The sequence below is a fragment of the Scyliorhinus canicula genome, chromosome 29 (assembly GCF_902713615.1).
Source record: "Scyliorhinus canicula chromosome 29, sScyCan1.1, whole genome shotgun sequence".
In the NCBI taxonomy this organism is placed as follows: Eukaryota; Metazoa; Chordata; class Chondrichthyes; order Carcharhiniformes; family Scyliorhinidae; genus Scyliorhinus; species Scyliorhinus canicula.
The window spans coordinates 13,956,282-13,975,387 of NC_052174.1; the positions used below are offsets into that span (position 1 = coordinate 13,956,282).

At 46.7% G+C, this 19,106-nt stretch overlaps 1 protein-coding gene across 1 annotated transcript in view; it reads left to right on the top strand.

The window, feature by feature from the left end:
* LOC119958487 (monocarboxylate transporter 13-like) overlaps positions 1-19,106 on the top strand; it is a 42,736-nt gene that overhangs the window by 19,140 nt on the left and 4,490 nt on the right. Inside the window, exons 2-3 of the mRNA XM_038787044.1 lie at positions 15,090-15,312; positions 17,927-18,070. Coding sequence (XP_038642972.1) covers positions 15,108-15,312; positions 17,927-18,070 — 349 coding nt within the window. The 5' untranslated portion in view covers positions 15,090-15,107. The remainder of the gene's footprint in view (positions 1-15,089; positions 15,313-17,926; positions 18,071-19,106) is intronic.

The following is a 19,106-nucleotide window of genomic DNA, read 5'->3' on the forward strand; positions in this document are numbered from 1 at the left end:
CCTCACCACCCTCTGTGTGAAGAAATTTCCAATTTGATCTCTTTTGTATCTCTCCCCTCTCACCTTTAACCTCTGCCCTCTAGTCCTAAACTCCTCTACCTTTGGGAAAAGATGTTGACTATCTACCTTATCGATGCTCCTCATTATTTTACAGACCTCTATAAGATCACTCCTAAGCCTCCTACGCTCCAGGGAAAAAAGTCCCAGCCTATCCCAGTCTCTCCTTATAACTCAGACCATCAAGTCCTGGTAGCATCCTCGTAAATCTCTTCTGCACTCTTTCTAGTTTAACAATATCCTTCCTATAACAGGGTGACCAGAACTGAACACAGTATTCCATGTGTGGGTCTTACCAATGCCTTGTACAACTTCAACAAGATGCCCAAACCCCTGTATTCAATGTTCTGTACTCAGTGATTCTGTACTTCTCATTGTTTAATACATTGGAGAATTTGAGTAAATGGATATTTCAGCACTTTCTTAAACTGCCCTCTGAACTTAGTCTGGGTAACAGCGTAAATAGCAGTGTTTGTGCAGCAGCTTAGGAGCTGCAACATGAAGGCAATTTCCTGAACAATATCATCCAGAAATATAGAATCATACCCCAACTCATACATTCGGCTCCATATGGAAAACACCATTAACAGTGACCATAACAGGATGAAATTGGCCGAGATAACAAAGAGTAAAATGATGGATTTCTTCCGACTCTCCATCTCTGGATCTTTGGGACTCTCCCCACTGCTGTGAGCCCGGAGTCTCTTGCGGGCTCTGCTGCTCATGACAATGTGCTTGACGGTTAAAACATTGAGCAGCAGAACCAGGACAAATGGGACACATGGGGTTAGAATGTAATGGAGGAACTCGATTGACACCCAGGCCGTCGATTGCCAAGCATCGAAGGCTAGAAGGCAAAACGCAGGGTCGTTTAACATCCAGTACAAAGGTCTCAATATGAAATACCAGATAATGTTCTTCAAACAGCTCAGCCCAGTCACTGTACCCAGAACCACACCCGCCGTTTTCTCGGTGCAGTATTTACTTTTAAGCTTTGGGCCACAAATGGCCACAAATCGATCGAAGGTGAAAGTGACGGTGAACCAGACAGAACAGTCGGTGGCCGCGTAGAGCAGGATGGCGTGGAATTTACACAGGGGTACTGACCGCAAGAAATTAAACTGTTCCCGATAAACAATTGGAATGTGTCTCAATATCAGGTCGAGGATGATGACCAGTAGATCCGCCGTTGCCATGGCCACCAGGTACCGAGTGACACATTTGGAGAGGCCACATTGTCTGCGAGCAAGGATCACAATTGTGACTACGTTCACTGTAAGGACGGGAATTAAACAACGATGATATACACCAATTGTATTCTATTAAGAAGCTATTGTGATTTCAAATATTTTACTTTATTCAAACAAATGGACCTGAAATAACTGATCGTAAGAGTTATGATACAGTGGAAGGTAGGATAGATTAAATCACAATATCTGGAGCTAAAGAGGGAGAGGACACAGGGGCCAGAGTTGATATAGTAGGTTCCAGAGGTGACTAGTCTTACATGATGTGGATGCCAGCGTTGGACTGGGGTGGGCACAGTAAGAAGCCTTACAACACCAGGTTAAAGTCCAACAGGTTTATTCGGAATCACTAGCTTTGAGAGCGTAACGGAGACTCACCTGATGAAGGAGCTGCACTCCGAAAGCTAATGATCCCAAATAAACCTGTTGGGCTTTAACCTGGTGTTGTCAGATTTCTTAGAGAGTCTTCCAGACAGGGGAGCAATGTGGGATAATTTTGTTGTATTTCCTCTCTCCTGACCGCGAAAAGGTGTATTCCGTAGGAGAGGTTTAACCCTTTCAACGCTGCACGTTTTGAGGACAGTCACACAGCAGGTTGAAAATTTAAAAATGAAATGATCAGATTTATTCGTTGCAAACCCCAAAATGTAAATCGCAACAAACACTCACCCCTGAAACACACACATATTCTTTTTTTTTTTAATTTTTAAAAATAAATTTAGATTAGCCAATTATTTTTTTCCAATTAAGGGGCAATTTAGCGTGGCCAATCCACCTACTTTGCACATTTTTGGGTTGTGGGGGCGAAACCCACGCAGACACGGGGAGAATGTGCAAACTCCACACGGACAGTGACCCAGAGCCGGGATCGAACCTGGGACCTCAGCGCCGTGAGGCGGTTGTGCTAACCACTAGGCCACCGTGCTGCCCGAAACACACACATATAAGAAAAGATGATTTCCAGAGAATCAAAGATTATTAGAAGGGTGAAACTTAAACAGGTTACTCCTTTACAGTCTGTAAGATGGTGGTTGAAAGTGTTGGGAGTCCTGAAGGATTCTCTCCTCGTTTTCTGAAGCCAAAGAGAGGTTGGAAAACTCTGGATTTTGGTCTAAATTGTGCTTGAGCTTCTATCATGAAGAAATATAATAACCGGTAAAATGTATTAGCTTCTATTACTGTCCAAGGTAGCTTCTAAACAGAGTTCTTTTAACTGGGGACCAGGAGTCCTTCCCTCTGGGTCTTTTTTATTTTGTTTGATTGATTAACTACCAACCATTCAAACACAGTCAGTTACAGAATGTTTCAAAAAATACCAGTGGAATTAAGTCAGATGAAAAGTAATTTTCTTCATCATAAACTCCCTCCGACATCTAATTCCGTCTTGAAATTACACAACATTTTGGCCTCAACTACTTTCAGTGTTGGTGAATTCCACAGATCCACCACTCTCTGGGTGAAGAAATTTCTCCTCACGCCAGTCCTAAAAGATTTACCCCTCATCTTCAATTGATGACTCTGATGCACTATCAGTTACGCAAAGACGAGAGTGGGATGTAACCGAGGCTTTATTACACTGAGATGTGTGGCCTCCTACAGCAGCTGATGAAATAGCTGCTGTACGGGGAGCACACATATTTATACTCCGCCTACTGGGCGGAGCCAGCAGGCAGGGATTTACCCCCGTACCTGTAGTACAGGGGCCTTACCGTAAAGTACCTATATCAACATCCTATCTATACACTATATGCATCAGTGGTGACTACCACAGACTCCTAGTTCTGGACTCCCCCACCATCAGGGAACATTCTTTCTGAATCTACCGTGTCTAAGACTTAGAATTTTGTAAGTTTCTCTGAGATCCCCTCTCACTCTTCTAAACTCCAGTGAATATAATCCTAACCCTCTTAGTCTATCCTCATATAACAGTCCTGCCCTCCCAGGAATCAGCCTGGTAAACCTTCGCTGCACTCCCTCGAGAGCAAGAACATCCTTCCTCAGATAAGGACACCAAAACAGCGCACTATACTCCAGGTGTGGCCTCCCCAACACCCTATACAGTTGTCACCATCCAATTAGGATACCTCCAAATGGTGACAAAGCCGGGCTTGAATTGGCTATGTCTTTATTTAACCCCTTCTGCAGGTAGATTGAATCTAAAAAGGACCCCTTTTAATGCATACCCATTCCCCAGACCCACTAGTTATATTTTAAAACGAGCCAATTCAACCAGTTTTCTTGAGTTAAGACAACATGTGTTTTTTTATTGACTAAAAGACAGGGAACAAAAGAGAAGGTGTATCCACAATTCCATTTCGGCATTATTCACAGGATCTCTTGAGTTAATCTGGCCACTCTGCCCCTTTATCTTTACTGGTGATCAGAAGTACCTTGACTGGTGACAGGAAGGAACTCCATTGCCTTTGAGACAATTGACGAGCAATAGTTGAACCGCTGGCTGACTCCATTCTCAGCCATCTTTAGGATCGTGTCCGTTTTAAACAACAAAACTTAGATCTTATTAAAGTCCAATATTTCATGTGGAGTTTTGTCTTTCTTTTCACCTCCATCATCGTGACAAGTTCCCCTGGAATAAGACGTGAGCATAACAGGAATGACAGGGGGTGGAGGGGGAGCCAGGAGTGACAGGGAGAAGTCAGGGGGGATTCTTCATTCCGACAGACACCTAGCCACACAAACACTGCCTTTCGGAGTGTGTCCCACGGTAGCATTGTGGATAGCACAATCGCTTCACAGCTCCAGGGTCCCAGGTTCGATTCTGGCTTGGGTCACTGTCTGTGCGGAGTCTGCACATCCTCCCGTGTGTGCGTGGGTTTCCTCCGGGTGCTCCGGTTTCCTCCCACAGTCCAAAGATGTGCAGGTTAGATGGATCGGCCATGATAAATTGCCCTTAGTGTCCAAAATTGCCCTTAGTGTTGGGTGGGGTTACTGGGTTATGGGGATAGGGTGGAGGTGTTAACCTTGGGTAGGATGCTCTTTCCAAGAGCCGGTGCAGACTCGATGGGCCGAATGGCCTCCTTCTGCACTGTAAATTCTATGTAAATTCTATGTAAGAGAGAGGAGAGCGGACACCTCCCGTAGTGTTGGTCTGAAACTCACAGACGGGTCAGGGCTCAACCCGGCTTCAGAAACACTCGCACTCGATTCCCTTCCACATTCCTGCCGGCCCCCGATAAGCTTTCACCCTCTTGGCTCTTCAAGAATCTATCCAGCTCTGCCTTCAAAATATTCAAAGATTCTGCTTCTACGGTTTTGAGGAGGAGAGTGCCAGAGACTCACGACCTTTCGAGGGAAGCAGGTTCTCCTCACCTCTGTCTGAAACGAGTCACCCCAAGGCAGCAGACTGGCTGTCCGATCTAGCGGAATTCCTGAGGCTCGAAAAAAAAAAAAAAAATTCCCATGGGGGAGGCGTTGGAGGAAGGGCTCCACTGCACGTGCAGTTCACCAACATCTTCCAAGACCGGTTCGCGACTTGCAGCTAAAGGGGGTTAGTAGTTCAACCAGTGGATGACAGTAGGAGGTAAGAGAGGAGGCGGGAGGGGGAGGGGATGGCTGAGGTAGCACCCATAACTCAGGGAAAGCAAAATGTTTGCTCTACACCAGGGGCGCACGACAGCAATACATTCCAAAAAGAGGGTGAAGCTTCCAGGCCAGGATCTACCATTCTCGGTTTGCCTTGCCCTGTGGAGCTGTACTCTGCGACTACCTGCCCCCCCTCACGTTACAACGCCGCATTCTTCAGCTATAGCTTTTACTGCCTCTGACATAAGTGTGAAAACTGATCACCTTGTTACTATGGTCATCACGAGCGTAGACTAATCAAATTACTTGTCTGTTGAGTTATTTTGGTGGATAAGATTGCGTAATCGGATTATGTGTTCGATATGTTTGTGGGAGGAAACCGGAGCACCCGGAGGAAACCCATACAGACACGGGGAGAACGTGCAGACTCCGCACAGACAGTGACCCAAGCCGGGAATCGAACCCGGGACCGTGGCGCTACGAAACAACAGTGCTTACCACTGTGATACCGTGCTGCCAGATCTGTTGTAACCGTTAACTGCTAAGCTATTTCTTTGCTACTAACGTGGTTAATTCTGTGTTTAAATAAAACTTTATTTTCACAGGAAAGATGGCAACTGGTCAGTGTTATCACCAGTGTGGTACAGTAACACATCCTCACATTTTACAAATTGCAAATACTTCGGTTCTAATGCAGGTTGCTAAAATAATTGGGGGCTCTCCTGGGATTATAACACAGTCCCTTATTCCTGGAGTTCCTCAGTTAATTGCAAGTATGGCTACTTGTTAAAAAATATTACCCTTTGCAAAATCAAAGCAATTCAAAGACCATCCCTAACCGCAGTTTCATACCAACCAACGACCTTATGGTTTTCCTGTGCTGTATTTGTTTTTTCACACTCTCCTTTTGAACTCGGCTTGGGCTGGTTCTGAGCAGCAGACCGATATGTGACCCACTTCTGGGTAAATGTAGGCCTCGAGCCTTGGCCTCAATTTATCCTCTCCCACTCAGAGCTGCTCCCACGCAGGTGTGCTGCCTCCCCAACACTGCAGCTGCCATGGTGATTTGAACCCATGACTCCATGCCATTAGCCCGGGCCGCTGGATTATTATCTAGTGACATTGCCACCACAATACTGCTATGGTCAGGGGAAAGAAAGCAGGAGAGAAGAAAGCAAATTCATGTAAAAAAAAAAATGCCATTGAATGAATTCTTGAAGGGAAGCACTTTGCAGGAGTTTGGGAAATGGCCAGAGGAGTGGGATTAATTGGTCGGGTGAAGCTCATGGTCAGAGGGAGCGCACAGAGTGTGAATGGTCTGGTTCAGATTCAGATAGTGAGCTTGGAGGGGAATGGAGTCAGTGGATAGGGAATGGAGTTTGTGACTGGATTTGAACACAATGGCTTTATTCTTCCGAAACTTGGGCAGCACGGTAGCACAACTGATTAGCACTGTGGCTTCACAGCGCCAGGGTCCCAGGTTTGATTCCCCGCTGGGTCACTGTCTGTGCGGAGTCTGCACGTTGTCCCTGTGTCTGCGTGGGTTTCCTCCGGGTGCTCCGGTTTCCTCCCACAGTCCAAAGACGTGCAGGTTAGCTGGATTGGCCGTGATAAATTGCCCTTAGTGACCAAAAGGTTTAGGAGGGGTTATTGGGGTACAGGGATAGGGTGGAAGTGAGGGCTTAAGTGGGTCAGTGCAGACCCGATGGGCCGAATGGCCTCTTTCTGCACTCTATGTTCAAATGACAAATACAGTAATGTCATTAAAGCATGATTGATAGAACTACTATCTGGATAGAGAGACTTACCGGGGACACCAATAATAGCCAAGATGGGATAGTAAACCCCTTGGATAATTTGAAGAACATAATAGATCCGATCAGCAAATGTCAATGTTACCCAATCTTGAGAAAGCCAATAAATTGCCCCAGTTATACCTCTGTCCATTATTGTAACGTTCCAATCGAATGTCTTCAGATTCTGACCCATTGTTGTGACGTTCCAATCGAATGTCTTCAGATTCTGACCCATTGTTGTGACGTTCCAATCGAATGTCTTCAGATTCTGACCCATTGTTGTAACGTTCCAATCTAATGTCCTCGGATTCTGACCCATTGTTGGAACATTCTAATCTATTATTCTCAGACTCTGATCCATTGTTTAAAGGTTCCAAACCAGCGTTCTCAGATTATGATCTCTCCTCCCCCTCTCTGGAGCTGCTGGTTCCTGTTATTGTCAGAGGCGATGCTCCCGTTGATACTATGAGGTAACATATTGAAAGCAGTCCCATATTAATAAGAGAGGGAAATCCTCCAGTGACACAATTAGGATCCGTGGAGACTGCCATTGATTCCAGTCACTAAACAAACAGGTTCAGTTAACCCCTTTCAATCCAACACATTCTGTTGCACAGTGTTTCCGCCGCAGCTGATGAATGGATTGAAGTCCATCTCCACTGATTTTAATCTGCTTTTCTTTGTATCGTAGAAGTGAGGAGGAAAATCTACTGAACATAAAAGCACAGGACACCGGTGATAACTTTGAAAAATGTAGGAATTAAAATGTTTATGAAAAGAAAAATTAAATCTTAAACATGCAAAGTAAAAGACAATGGGTGGAATCTTAACAGAAGTTGCCAAGTGTCAGGCTTGGAGAGAAAACTGGCGTCTACCTCTCCAGCTGGAGAGACCAGCTTACTCACCAAATCTTAGAGTGGACATGGTGGACATTATTTTTTTTACAATTAAGAGGCAGTTTATAGTATGGCCTATTCTCCTGGCCTGCACACCTTTGGGTTGTGGGGGTGAGACCCATGCGGGCATGGGGAGAACTCTACACAGACAATCAGGCCAGGTTTGAACCCGGGTCCTTGGCGCCATGAGGCAGCAATGCTAACCGCCGTGCCATCACTTGTGGGCATGGTTTACGCTGCCACTCTGGCAGGGCGAGGCCTCATAGAGCTGGCAACCAGCTTTAAAGAGGTTGTTCCACTAACTTTAAAAGGCATCCAATCAGCACTGCCCCCCAAAAGCACCCAACCACCATCATGAAGGTATAAGGAGCACCCCCCCTGACAGTCCTCGGCAGCATTCCATTCACTACCCCCCCCCCACCGCCCCAACCCCACCGCCAGCATTGAACACCCCGATGTGGGGCTCCCACTAGGGCCTACCCCCGGCCTTGCCAGCACAGATTGGCACTGGCAAGTTGCCTGGGCATATCCCTCTACCTCCCAGGGGCTATACCTACCTCTGCACCTCCGGCTGGATCCCCATGACTGCCTCACTTCTGGCCAAACCTGTTGTAAAGTCCGGTCGATGAGGAGTGACTCTCTACTGAGTGAGGATCATGTGGCTGGGGATGCCCACTAATATTTAAATCGATGCAACTGTATTAAAATGAGGTTCACGGCCTCGGCGGGTGTGAATCTCGTGATGTCACCGTCAAGCTGCAAATCAGGAAGTGCAGTCTCTCCGGTGGGAACCGTGTTTCCCGAGTCTCACGGAATTTTGTTCCCGTGCCATTGATGGCTCGGGCGGACTTAGAATCGCCCCTATATAGCTCGAAAAATCCGACAGAACAACCCCTACAATATATGATAAAACGTCCGCAGCAATACTGTTCTGAGCAGCTGACCCGTGAGCCACTTCCAGTGTCGGCCTCAAGCCTTGGCCTCTCCTGCTCCGAGCTGTTCCCACCCTGGTCTGTCGACTCTCCCACTCCTAGCTGCCATGGTGGGATTTGAGCCGCTGTTTCTGGAGCATTTACCTGGGCCGTTGGATTTATTAGCTCAGTGACGTTACGTTAGGGGGTGGGATGGGTGGTGGGTGGGGGGGTGGGGGGGGGGGGGGGGCGGAGGGGAGGGAAGATGAGAATGAAACAGCCGCATTAAAAAATGCAATTGAAATAAAACCTTGAAGTGAAGAAATTTGTCGCATTATGAGAAATGGGCAATCCTTATTGATTCTTAACCACAAAATCCAGAAGATATGGAAACTTTGCAAATAGAAGCAGGAGGAGGCCATTCAGCCCTTCATTATGATCATGGTTGATCATCAAGTTCAATACCCTGATCCCGCTTTCCCCCCATATCCCTTGATCCCTTTAACCCCAAGAGCTGTATCTAATCCCTTCTTGAAATTACACAACATTTTGGCCTCAACTACTTGCAGTGTTGGTGAATTCCACAGATTCACCACTTTCTGGGTGAAGAAATCTCACCTCACCTCAGTCAAAGAACCAAGAACAAAGAACAAGAACAAAGAACAAAGAAAATTACAGCACAGGAACAGGCCCTTCGGCCCTCCCAGCCTGCGCCGATCCAGATCCTTTATCTAAACCTATCGCCTATTTTCCAAGGATCTACTTCGCTCTGTTCCCCGCCCGTTCGTATATCTGTCCAGATGCATCTTAAATGATGCTATCGTGCCCGCCTCTACCACCTGCGCTGGCAAAGCGTTCCAGGCACCCACCACCCTCTGCGTAAAAAACTGTCCACGCACATCTCCCTTAAACATTCCCCCTCTCATCTTGAAATCGTGACCTCTTGTAACTGACACCCCCACTCTTGGAAAAAGCTTGTTGCTGTCCACCCTGTCCATACCTCTCATAATTTTGTAGACAGTGCTAAAAGGCTTACCCCTTATCCTCAAACTATGTCCCCCAAATTCTGGATCCCTACCATCGGGAACATTCTTTCTGAATCTACTCTAATCCTGTTAGAATTTTATAAGTTGCTATGTGATTCCCCCCTAACTCTTCTAAACTCCAATTAATATAATTCTTTTAAAAAAAAAATTTAGAGTACCCAATTATTTTTTATTCCAATTAAGGGGCAATTTAGCGTGGCCAATCCTCCTACCCTGCATATCTTTGGGTTGTGGGGGTGAAACCCACGCAGACACGGGGAGAATGTGCAAACTCCACACGGACAGTGACCCAGGGCCGGGATTCGAACCCAGGTCCTCAGCGCCGCAGTCCCAGTGCAAACCACTGCGCCACGTGCCGCCCCCAATGAATATAATCCGAACCGACTTAGTCTCTCCTCATATTACAGTCCCACCATCCCAGGAATCAGCCTGGTAAACCTTCGCTGCATTCCCTCGAGAGCAAGAACATCCTTCCTCAGAGAAGGACACCAAAACTGCGCACAATACTCCAGATGTGGCCTCACTAATGCCCGATACAATTGCAATAAAATATCTTTATTCCGACTCTCAAATCCTCTGGCTATGAAGGCCAACATACCATTTGCCTTCTTTACTGCCGGCTGTACCTGCGCATTTACTCTCAGCGACTGATGCACAAGGACACCAAGGTTCTTGTGAAAATTGGTTTAGTTTTAAACAGGAGGGTTTTCACGAGCTCCAACTCTGCTTTTTTCTTAATCCATCTTTTCATTGTAGTGTACTGCTCACCCTTTCCTGGCATACATGCTATGTCCCAAGAGGTGTTTGGCCGGTGTCTCTACAAGAAAGAGTCGAGATTAAATGCTTACATCCTCAGTTGTGCAGTGTGGGAGTGGGGCCCTTAACTGTGATGCATCTCGCCTTGGCGGTGGCTTGTGCATCGACGGATGATGGCCGCCAAAGAAGATGTTGTTCTGGCGGACAATGCCGACGCTACGGCGCAGATCGCCTGGGCTCAATTCCAAGTGCTGCGGGGTTCTCCTGTGGAGGCGATGGAGGTGCGCTAGAAGGTTCTTGCGATAGAGAGGGCACTGTCCTGGGCGAGGACACACCTCCGCAATATTGCAACCTCATTGCATGGCTTATCATCCATCCTGACAGATCCGGGAGAGAGAGAGAGAGAGGAAGACTGGGATGGGTGCACCGCTGGACATGGTCCTCACCTCAAGGTGGTAGAAGACTCTCCAAGTGAGGTGGAGAGGTGGCCGCTTGTATTGAAATGAAATGAAATGAAAATCGCTTATTGTCACGAGTCGGCTTCAATGAAGTTACTGTGAAAAGCCCCTAGTAGCCACATTCTGGCGCCTGTCCGGGGAGGCTGGTACGGGAATCGAACCGTGCTGCTGGCCTGCTTTAAAAGCCAGTGATTTAGCCCAGTGAGCTAAACCATGGATCTTGATTTGTACGATGGGCGTATGGACGGCAGATTCAATGGAGCACAATATATCCTATATGTCCAAAAGATTGGTGGAGTCAGATTCAATAATATCTTTCACAATGGAATTGGATAGTACTGGCAAGGGAGGTATTTACAGAATTAATGGAGAGAGGGACTAATTGAATAGATACTTGAATGAGTCGATCGAATAACTCCATCGGATGTTTTAAATGTTCTTTCCATGTCTGGCTGAAAATGACCAGATCGTCGATGTATACCGCACAATTGGGTAATCCTGAAACAACTTTGTTAGTTAATCGTTGAAATGTGGCTGGGGCATTTTCCATGCCAAATGGCATAACTTTGAATTGGTATATGCCATCTGGTGTCACAAAAGCTGAAATCTCCTTCACCCTTTCAGATAAAGGTACCTGCCAGTAACCTTTAAGTAAATCCTGTTTGGAAATAAAAGCTGATTGTCCCACTTTCTCAATGCAGTCCTCCAAACATGGGATAGGACAAGATCCGTTCTTGCAACTGCATGAACCTTTTTATAGTCCACACACAACCATTGGGTACTGTCTGGTTTAGGTACCATCACTATGGGTGAGCTCCATTGGCTGCAACCCACTTCAATTATGCCATTTGTTAAGCATACTCTCAATCTCTTTGTTACCCTGTGTCAATTTTAAAGGGTTATGTCTACATGGATGTTGTTTGATTGGAACAGCATTTCCCACATCGACATCATGTATAGCCATTTTCGTACTTCCCAATTTATCTCCACAAACTTGCCCATGTGATATCAATAACTCTTTGAGGTCAGTCCGTTTTTCCTCTGGAAGGTAACTCAACAATTTATCCCAATTTTTAAGAACATCCTCATTTTCCAATTTAATTTGAGGTACGTCAAATTCACAGTCATCTGGATTTGGTTCGTCGCTTTGAGTTAGAACCATTAAAACCTCCTTCTTTTATCTCTCCTTCCCTTTCACATGACACACTCGGTGAGTTTTCCTTCTATCTGGTGTTTTTACCACATAATTCACCTCACTTAATTTCCTTTCAATCTGATAAGGTTCACAAAACCTAGCTTTTAAAGGTTCACCTACCACTGGTAACAACACTAAAACTTTATCCCCACTGACAAAACTACGAACTTTGGATTTCTTGTCCGCTACCCGTTTTATCACATTTTGTGCAACTTTTAAATGTTGTCTAGCCAATTCACCTGCTCTATTTAATCATTCCCTAAAGTTTGACATGCAATCCAATGATGTAATTTCCGATTTCTCACTCACCAATTTTTCCTTAATCAATTTAAGTGGTCCTCTTACTCATGACCAAAAATAGTTCAAAAGAACTAAATTTGGTTGACTCATTAGGTGCATCCCTAATTGCAAACAGTACAAATGGAATTCCTTTATCCCAATTCTCTGGATAATCTTGACAATAAGCCCTCAACATTGTCTTTAATGCCTGATGCCACCTTTCTAATGCTCCCTGCGATTCTGGGTGGTATGCAGTTGATTTAAATTGTTTTATTCCTCAGCTATCCATAACTTCTTTGAATAACCTCGAGGTAAAATTCAATCTTTGATCTGATTGTATTTCTGTGGGTAGTCCATATTTAGTAAAGAATTTAAGTAACTCCTTCACAATCTTTTTCGCTGTAATATCACGTACTGGAATGGCCTCTGGAAACGTAGTAGACACATTAGGACCTACTCAGTTAATGATAGGGAGTTGGGGAGAGTTACAGAACAAAGAGATCTAGGGCTACAGGTTCATAGCTCCTTGAAGGTGGAGTTGCAGGTGGACAGGGTGGTGAAGAAGGCATTCAGCAGGCTGGGTTTTATTGGTCAGAATATTGAATACAGGAGTTGGGACGTCTTGTTGAAGTTGTACAAGACATTGGTAAGGCCACACATGGAATACTGTGTTCATCTCTGGTCACCCTATTACAGGAAGGATATTGTTAAACTGGAAAGAGAGCAGTACCATTAACTGAGCAGGTCCTGCCCTGATTTGATCGACCAAAATGCATCACCTCGCATTTATCCAAATGAAACTCCATCTGCCATTCATCGGCCCACTGGCCCAATTGATCAAGATCCTGTTGCCTATCTAATAGAACCTTCTTCACTGTCCACTGTGTCACCAATCTTGGTGTCATCGGCAAACTTACTAACCATGCCTCCTACATTCTCATCCAAATCATTTAAATATATAACAAATAACAGTGGACCCAGCACCGATCCCTGAGGCACATCGCTGGTCACAAGCCTCCAGTTTGAAAAGCAACCCTCCACAGCCGCCCTTTGGCTTCGGTCGCCAAGCCAATTCTGTATCCAATTGGCTACCTCACCCTAGATTGCGTGAGATTTAACCTTTTGCAACAATCTACCATGCGGTACCTTGTTAAAGGCCTTGTTAAAGTCCATGTAGACAACGTCGACCGCACTGACCTCATCTACCGTCTTGGTTGCCCCTTCTAAAAACTCAATCAAATTGGGGCAGCACGGTAGCATGGTGGTTAGCATAAATGCTTCACAGCTCCAGGGTCACAGGTTCGATTCCCGGCTGGATCACTGTCTGTGCGGAGTCTGCACGTCCTCCCCGTGTGTGTGCGTGGGTTTCCTCCGGGTGCTCCGGTTTCCTCCCACAGTCCAAAGATGTGCGGGTTAGGTGGATTGGCCATGCTAAATTGCCCGTAGTGTCCTAAAAGGTAAGGTTAAGGGGTGGGGGGTTACGGGTATAGGGTGGATACGTGGGTTTGAGTAGGGTGATCATGGCTCGGCACAACATCGAGGGCCGAAGGGCCTGTTCTGTGCTGTACTGTTCTATGTTCTATGTTCTATGTTCTAAAGATTTAATAATAATACCCTTCTATTGTCACAAGTATGAAGTTACTGTGAAAAGCCCCTAGTCGCCGCATTCCGACGCCTGTTCGGAGAAGCTGATACGGGAATTGAACCGCGCTGCTGGCCTTCCTCTGCATCACAAACCAGCTGTCTAGCCCACTGAGCTAAACCAGCCCTTATGAGGATGCTACCACGACTTGATGGTCTGAGTTATAAGGAGAGGCTGGGATAGGCTGGGACCTTTTTCCCTGGAGCGTGGGAGGCTGAGGGGTGAACTTATGGAGGTCTATAAAATAATGACGGGCATCGATAAGGTAGATCTTTTCCCAAAGGTAGAGGAGTCTGGAACTAGAGGGCAGAGGTTAAAGGTGAGAGGGGAGAGATACAAAAGAGACCAGAGGTGAAATTTCTTCACACAGAGGGTGGTGAGGGTCTGGGACGGGCTGCCAGAGGCAGTGGGAGAGACGGGTACAATTCTGTCTTATAAAAAGCAGTGAGACAGTTACAGGGGCAGGGTGGGTATAGAGGGATATGGGCCAAATGCGGGCAAGTAGGACTAGCTTAGTGATAGAAACGGGGCGGCATGGACAAGCTGGGCCGAAGGGCCTGTTTCCCTGCTGTAAACATCTTTGGCTATGACACACAATGTAAATATAAACTATTTAAACTATCTCTATTTCTGATCATGGTGAACAAATTGCCAGCTGCGTTTCCGACATGACGAGACTTCAAACCGAAGACCTTGGGCACAAAGCACTTTGGGGTTTCCCGAGGTGGTGAAAGTCTTTGGTCGCGATTCAGTCGGTGTCGGGACGAGGCAGGTGATTCTCACGAGAGATTCCTCCATCGGGAAACGCGACGAACCAAACGTCTCGCGAGATTGAAAAGGAATCTTGCGGCGTTTCGAAATCCGGGATCGTGCTCTCGCTGGACAAGATCCAGGCAGCCATATTTAAATCATTCATTAGGCTCATTCGACTATGCGTTCACCCAATTCACCGGGGGGCCCGGATTTCACCAGCCTCGCCCGCGAGGCCCCTGTGGGGGCACAGACGGGGGGAGGGGGGGGGGGGGGTTGTGAAAGATTAGAGCTGCCTTTGAAACTGGGTCCCTGTATTATAGTTACCCACATGGGTTGCAGTGTCCAGAATCAAAATCCAATGAGGTACTCCATCACAGAGGTCAGCAGGTTGAAAACTGATGCTGGATAAGTAGTCTCCCTGCACGGAGATGGGGCTTTCCAAGACGAGGCCACGATAAAAGTCAAAGTGTCTCCGTGTCAACTCTCTCACGTTCTTGTTTCCGACCACAGATCTCGCGCCGATCCGGAATGGCGAGGCCCGTGTGCCAGGAGCCGCCAGACGGGGGCTGGGGATGGATGGTGGTCCTGGCGGGCTTCCTGAAGGGTTGCCTGACGTTCGGAATTGTCCGCTCTTTCGGAGTCTTCTTCGAGCCCTTCATGCGACACTTTGATGAGTCGGCCAACCGGGTTTCTTGGATCAGTTCAATCTCGGTGGCCACACAAGAGTTTGCGAGTAAGCATTTCCTCGGCCCCTCCCCTCGAGACCTTGCGCTCGAAGCGGATGTCTGAACCGACCAATCTCTCGTTGTGGGGCTATCTCAGTGGTTAACGTCGCTGTGCGGTGCACACTGACGTGCACAGATTGCTAACTTCCCAGAGCTTAGCCCAGCTGATAGTGGGAAGTATCACAATTGGCCTCAGTGCCTCAGGAATAGAGAGGAGGTGAATAATTTGGGGCTCCTGGCACTTGATTACTGTCCAATAATTCCTGTTGAAAAGTCAATATTAGCGCAGGAAACGTTTATATTGATAAGTGAGGTCCTCCAGCATTGACCAGCCTTCCAAAAGTCACCATCGCGAGTGATTGCTGGGAAATGGGACCATGGAATCCCTACAGAGCAGAAGGAGGCTATTCGTCCCATTGAATCTGCACCAACTGTACGAAAGAGCACCCTACCTAGGCCCACTCCCCCACCCCATCCCCGTAACCCCATAACCCCACCTAACCCGCACATCTTTGGACGGTGGGAGAAAACCTACACAGACATGGAGAACGTGCAAACTCCACACAGACAGTCACTTGAGGCTGGAATTGAACCCGGGTCCCTGGCGCTGTGAGGCAACAATGCTAACCCATTGTGCCACCGTGCCATCACTGGCCATGAGAAGAGGCAGACTTGTTTCCCCAGACCAGCAATGGTGCAGCAACTTGCGTATATGTATCGCTTTTCCACATCATGAAATGCCCCGAGGTATTTCATAGGAACTGGGTGATGGACTGAATGGAGGGCGAATTTGTTCAGCCCCGATTTCTCCTCCTTTAGAAGTTGTGGCCCCAGTTCCCAAACCCTCGGTTTTGATGGGATCCAATTTTCTATTAAGAATCTCATAGCAAACTCCAGATAGGATGAACTCAAAGGGTTAGTTTATTTACACACATTCATTCCGTGGGAGGAGGAGTTGCAACGTAGCCCCCTGCGCACTCGTAGAAGTAAAAGAGGGGGAGAGAAAATAAATCTTTGGCGTGCAGAGACCATAGAGAAAATAATTATAGTTACCCACATGGGTTGCAGTGTCCAGAATCAAAATCCAATGAGGTACTCCATCACAGAGGTCAGCAGGTTGAAAACTGATGCTGGATAATTCATTTTACTAGTACAGTTCACTTTGCACGATGGGATAGGGACATGGAGGTGAATCAGTCTTGTAGTTGATAGTGCAGGAGTTCCAGTAGAAACAGTATGGACGTGGCCAGAGAGTGAAACCTCAGAACTCCTTCTCTCTGCTGCAGCTTGTTGTGGATATAATGGCAGATTGGATTTGCCAGCAAGGCAGTGTAATCGGTTCCACCAGCGAGAGGTTCATGTCACATGACTCTCATCCTGCCACACTACCTTTGTCAAAGGACGTATATTCCCTCATCTGGGTCCCAAAGATTGTTAAATGACCCAACTGTTAAGAATTGAAAGGAGGGTTGCAGGGCTCTTTGACCTAGCCGATGAGTTGACGCCAGTTGACCAGCCTAAGTTCAGAAACGCAAATGACCTTTGTAGAGTTCTCTTTGAATTTAGTCTCTGCTGCCCCCAGGGTTCGGGTCACTACAGAGATAACGAGCTGCAGGTTTCAATGATACTGCAGTTACCTCCCTTTCGTTTGGGGTCACGGAGCGACATAGATTAAACCATTTTACATGGGTCCTTGCCCAGTTTTTAAAGAATGGTAAATACCATGAGGATATCTAAATATACATTCTAAAAATATGCAGTTACACTGAATGGTCAAACAAAAATTGACAGTGGGCCAATAATAATGGAGATATTGGAACAGGTGATCACAAGTTAAGCCAAAGAGGTAAGCGTTGAAGAGTGACTGAAAGGAGGAAGCTTGGTAAAAACGTAGAGAGCCTTGGGTGAGGAATGTTTCAGAGCTTGGGGACAAGAAATCAGAAGGATCGGCTGTCCATTGGGAAGCTATTAAAATTGGGAACCCGGAATTGGAGGAGAAAGATCTGTCTCGGAGGTTCTGAGACTCCAATAGGGCAAATCTACTGCAGCCCTGGTTGGAATCAGCGAACTGTAATTGAATCTGGGATTGTAACAAGAACCTGCAGTTAGAAAGCAGCTCTGATAGAGAACAAAGCCTCAAAGAGGCATAATCACGATGAATGGTCGAGGCAAAGGGAGAGACAGGAAGAGAGGTGAGCAAAATCTTGGTCAAGAAAGATCTTGCTTTGAGGAAGATCTTAAAGTTGGAGAACTGGGAGGAGAGTGGGAATTCTGGACTGTGAACCCTGAAGACAGGAACACTAAAGGTTTGGTGAAGAAGGCGGTGATGGCTAATTGGCCAGAGTCAGAGGATTAGAGAGTTTGAAGGGGGCGTGCGGAGCTGCTGGATGTTCAGTGGGGAGGAGTGAAGGATTTCGATAGAGAGATGGGGACTTTCAATTGGAGACATTGGAGTCAATCTAGGTTAGCGAGGAAAGGCTTTGCTGTGGCCTGCGATACAGGCCTGGGGTGGGCTATGGATAAACGAAGGTTGGGACACAGCCAATCCTCTCCTCTCTCCATGCTGCTTTCACACGCCGAGTCACTGAGAATCTGACTAATCACATTATTCTGTATTTCCAGGTCCACTCGGAAGTATATTTGGGGCACATTATGGAGCTCGTCCTGTGGTCATGGTGGGTGGGGTTTTCGCGTGCTTGGGGATGCTCACAGCCTCGTTCGGACAGAGCCTGCTGCATTTGTACCTCTCCGCCGGACTCCTGACAGGTCAGCTCAATGTGTAGAAAATAAGGTCCCCTCCCTCACAAACTGGGCCCATTCTGCAGGGTTGTCTGTGTTCATCATTCGTCAACTGGAGGTGGAACTAAAGTGTGAGAGAGTGACGAAGAAAGACCCCCACCCCACCCCTATCCCCACCCACCCTCTGCTTCACCTGGGCCCCCAACTCCATTTCCCAAGATCCACCCACAGTAACTACCTCTTTGTCAAACCTGTGTCTCTCTGAGCGACTGAACTGGAATCTGGTGAGTTTACCCAGGAGTCTTTGAGAGAGGGAGAGGGGAGAAATATACCTTTTGTTGCCCTACTCTGTTTTTTTTTTTCAGTTGTTATGGGCCAGGGTTTAGAGAACCCGAAAGTGTATCATAGAGTTCCCCTGACCCACAACTTTTAATAGATTGTGGTACCGGGAGCACACGGCCCACTCTACAGGTGTGGCACAGCAGAAGTAGAAAAGTATTTTTTAAAGCAAAACAATGTTTATTATGTGAACTCAAGTTAACCTTTTTAAAACATACAGTGAACATCTTAGCAACCAGTGAATCAAATGCATCCCCCAAAGAATATAACACTAAGTAATCCTTTAAGCTTTCCTTTTAACATCCATAAGACTTAAAACACCTTTTACCAGAAGTACATCAGGTTAAAGTCACTACTGTTATTAGTTTTAAATCACCAGGATCGATTTACAGCCTTTAGATTACAGAGAGAGATCCATACACCTTCTGGCTGTGACTGCAGCTATCCGGCTCTGAAAACGAAACTAAAACACACCCTGCAGCAAACAGCCTAAAACAAAAGTAAAAAGCTGACAGACAGCCCAGCTCCACCCACTCTCTGACATCACTGCAGTAGTAAACACCCATTTCTTAAAGGTACTCTCACATGACACATGTACTAAATGATCTGTTTGAGCTACTCGGCACACGTGACAATAAACAAATCCAATCCAATCTCTCCGCCCCTCCTCCCCCCCCCCCCCCCCCCCCCCACTACCTCAGCAACCAGAAGATCAGGTGCAGTT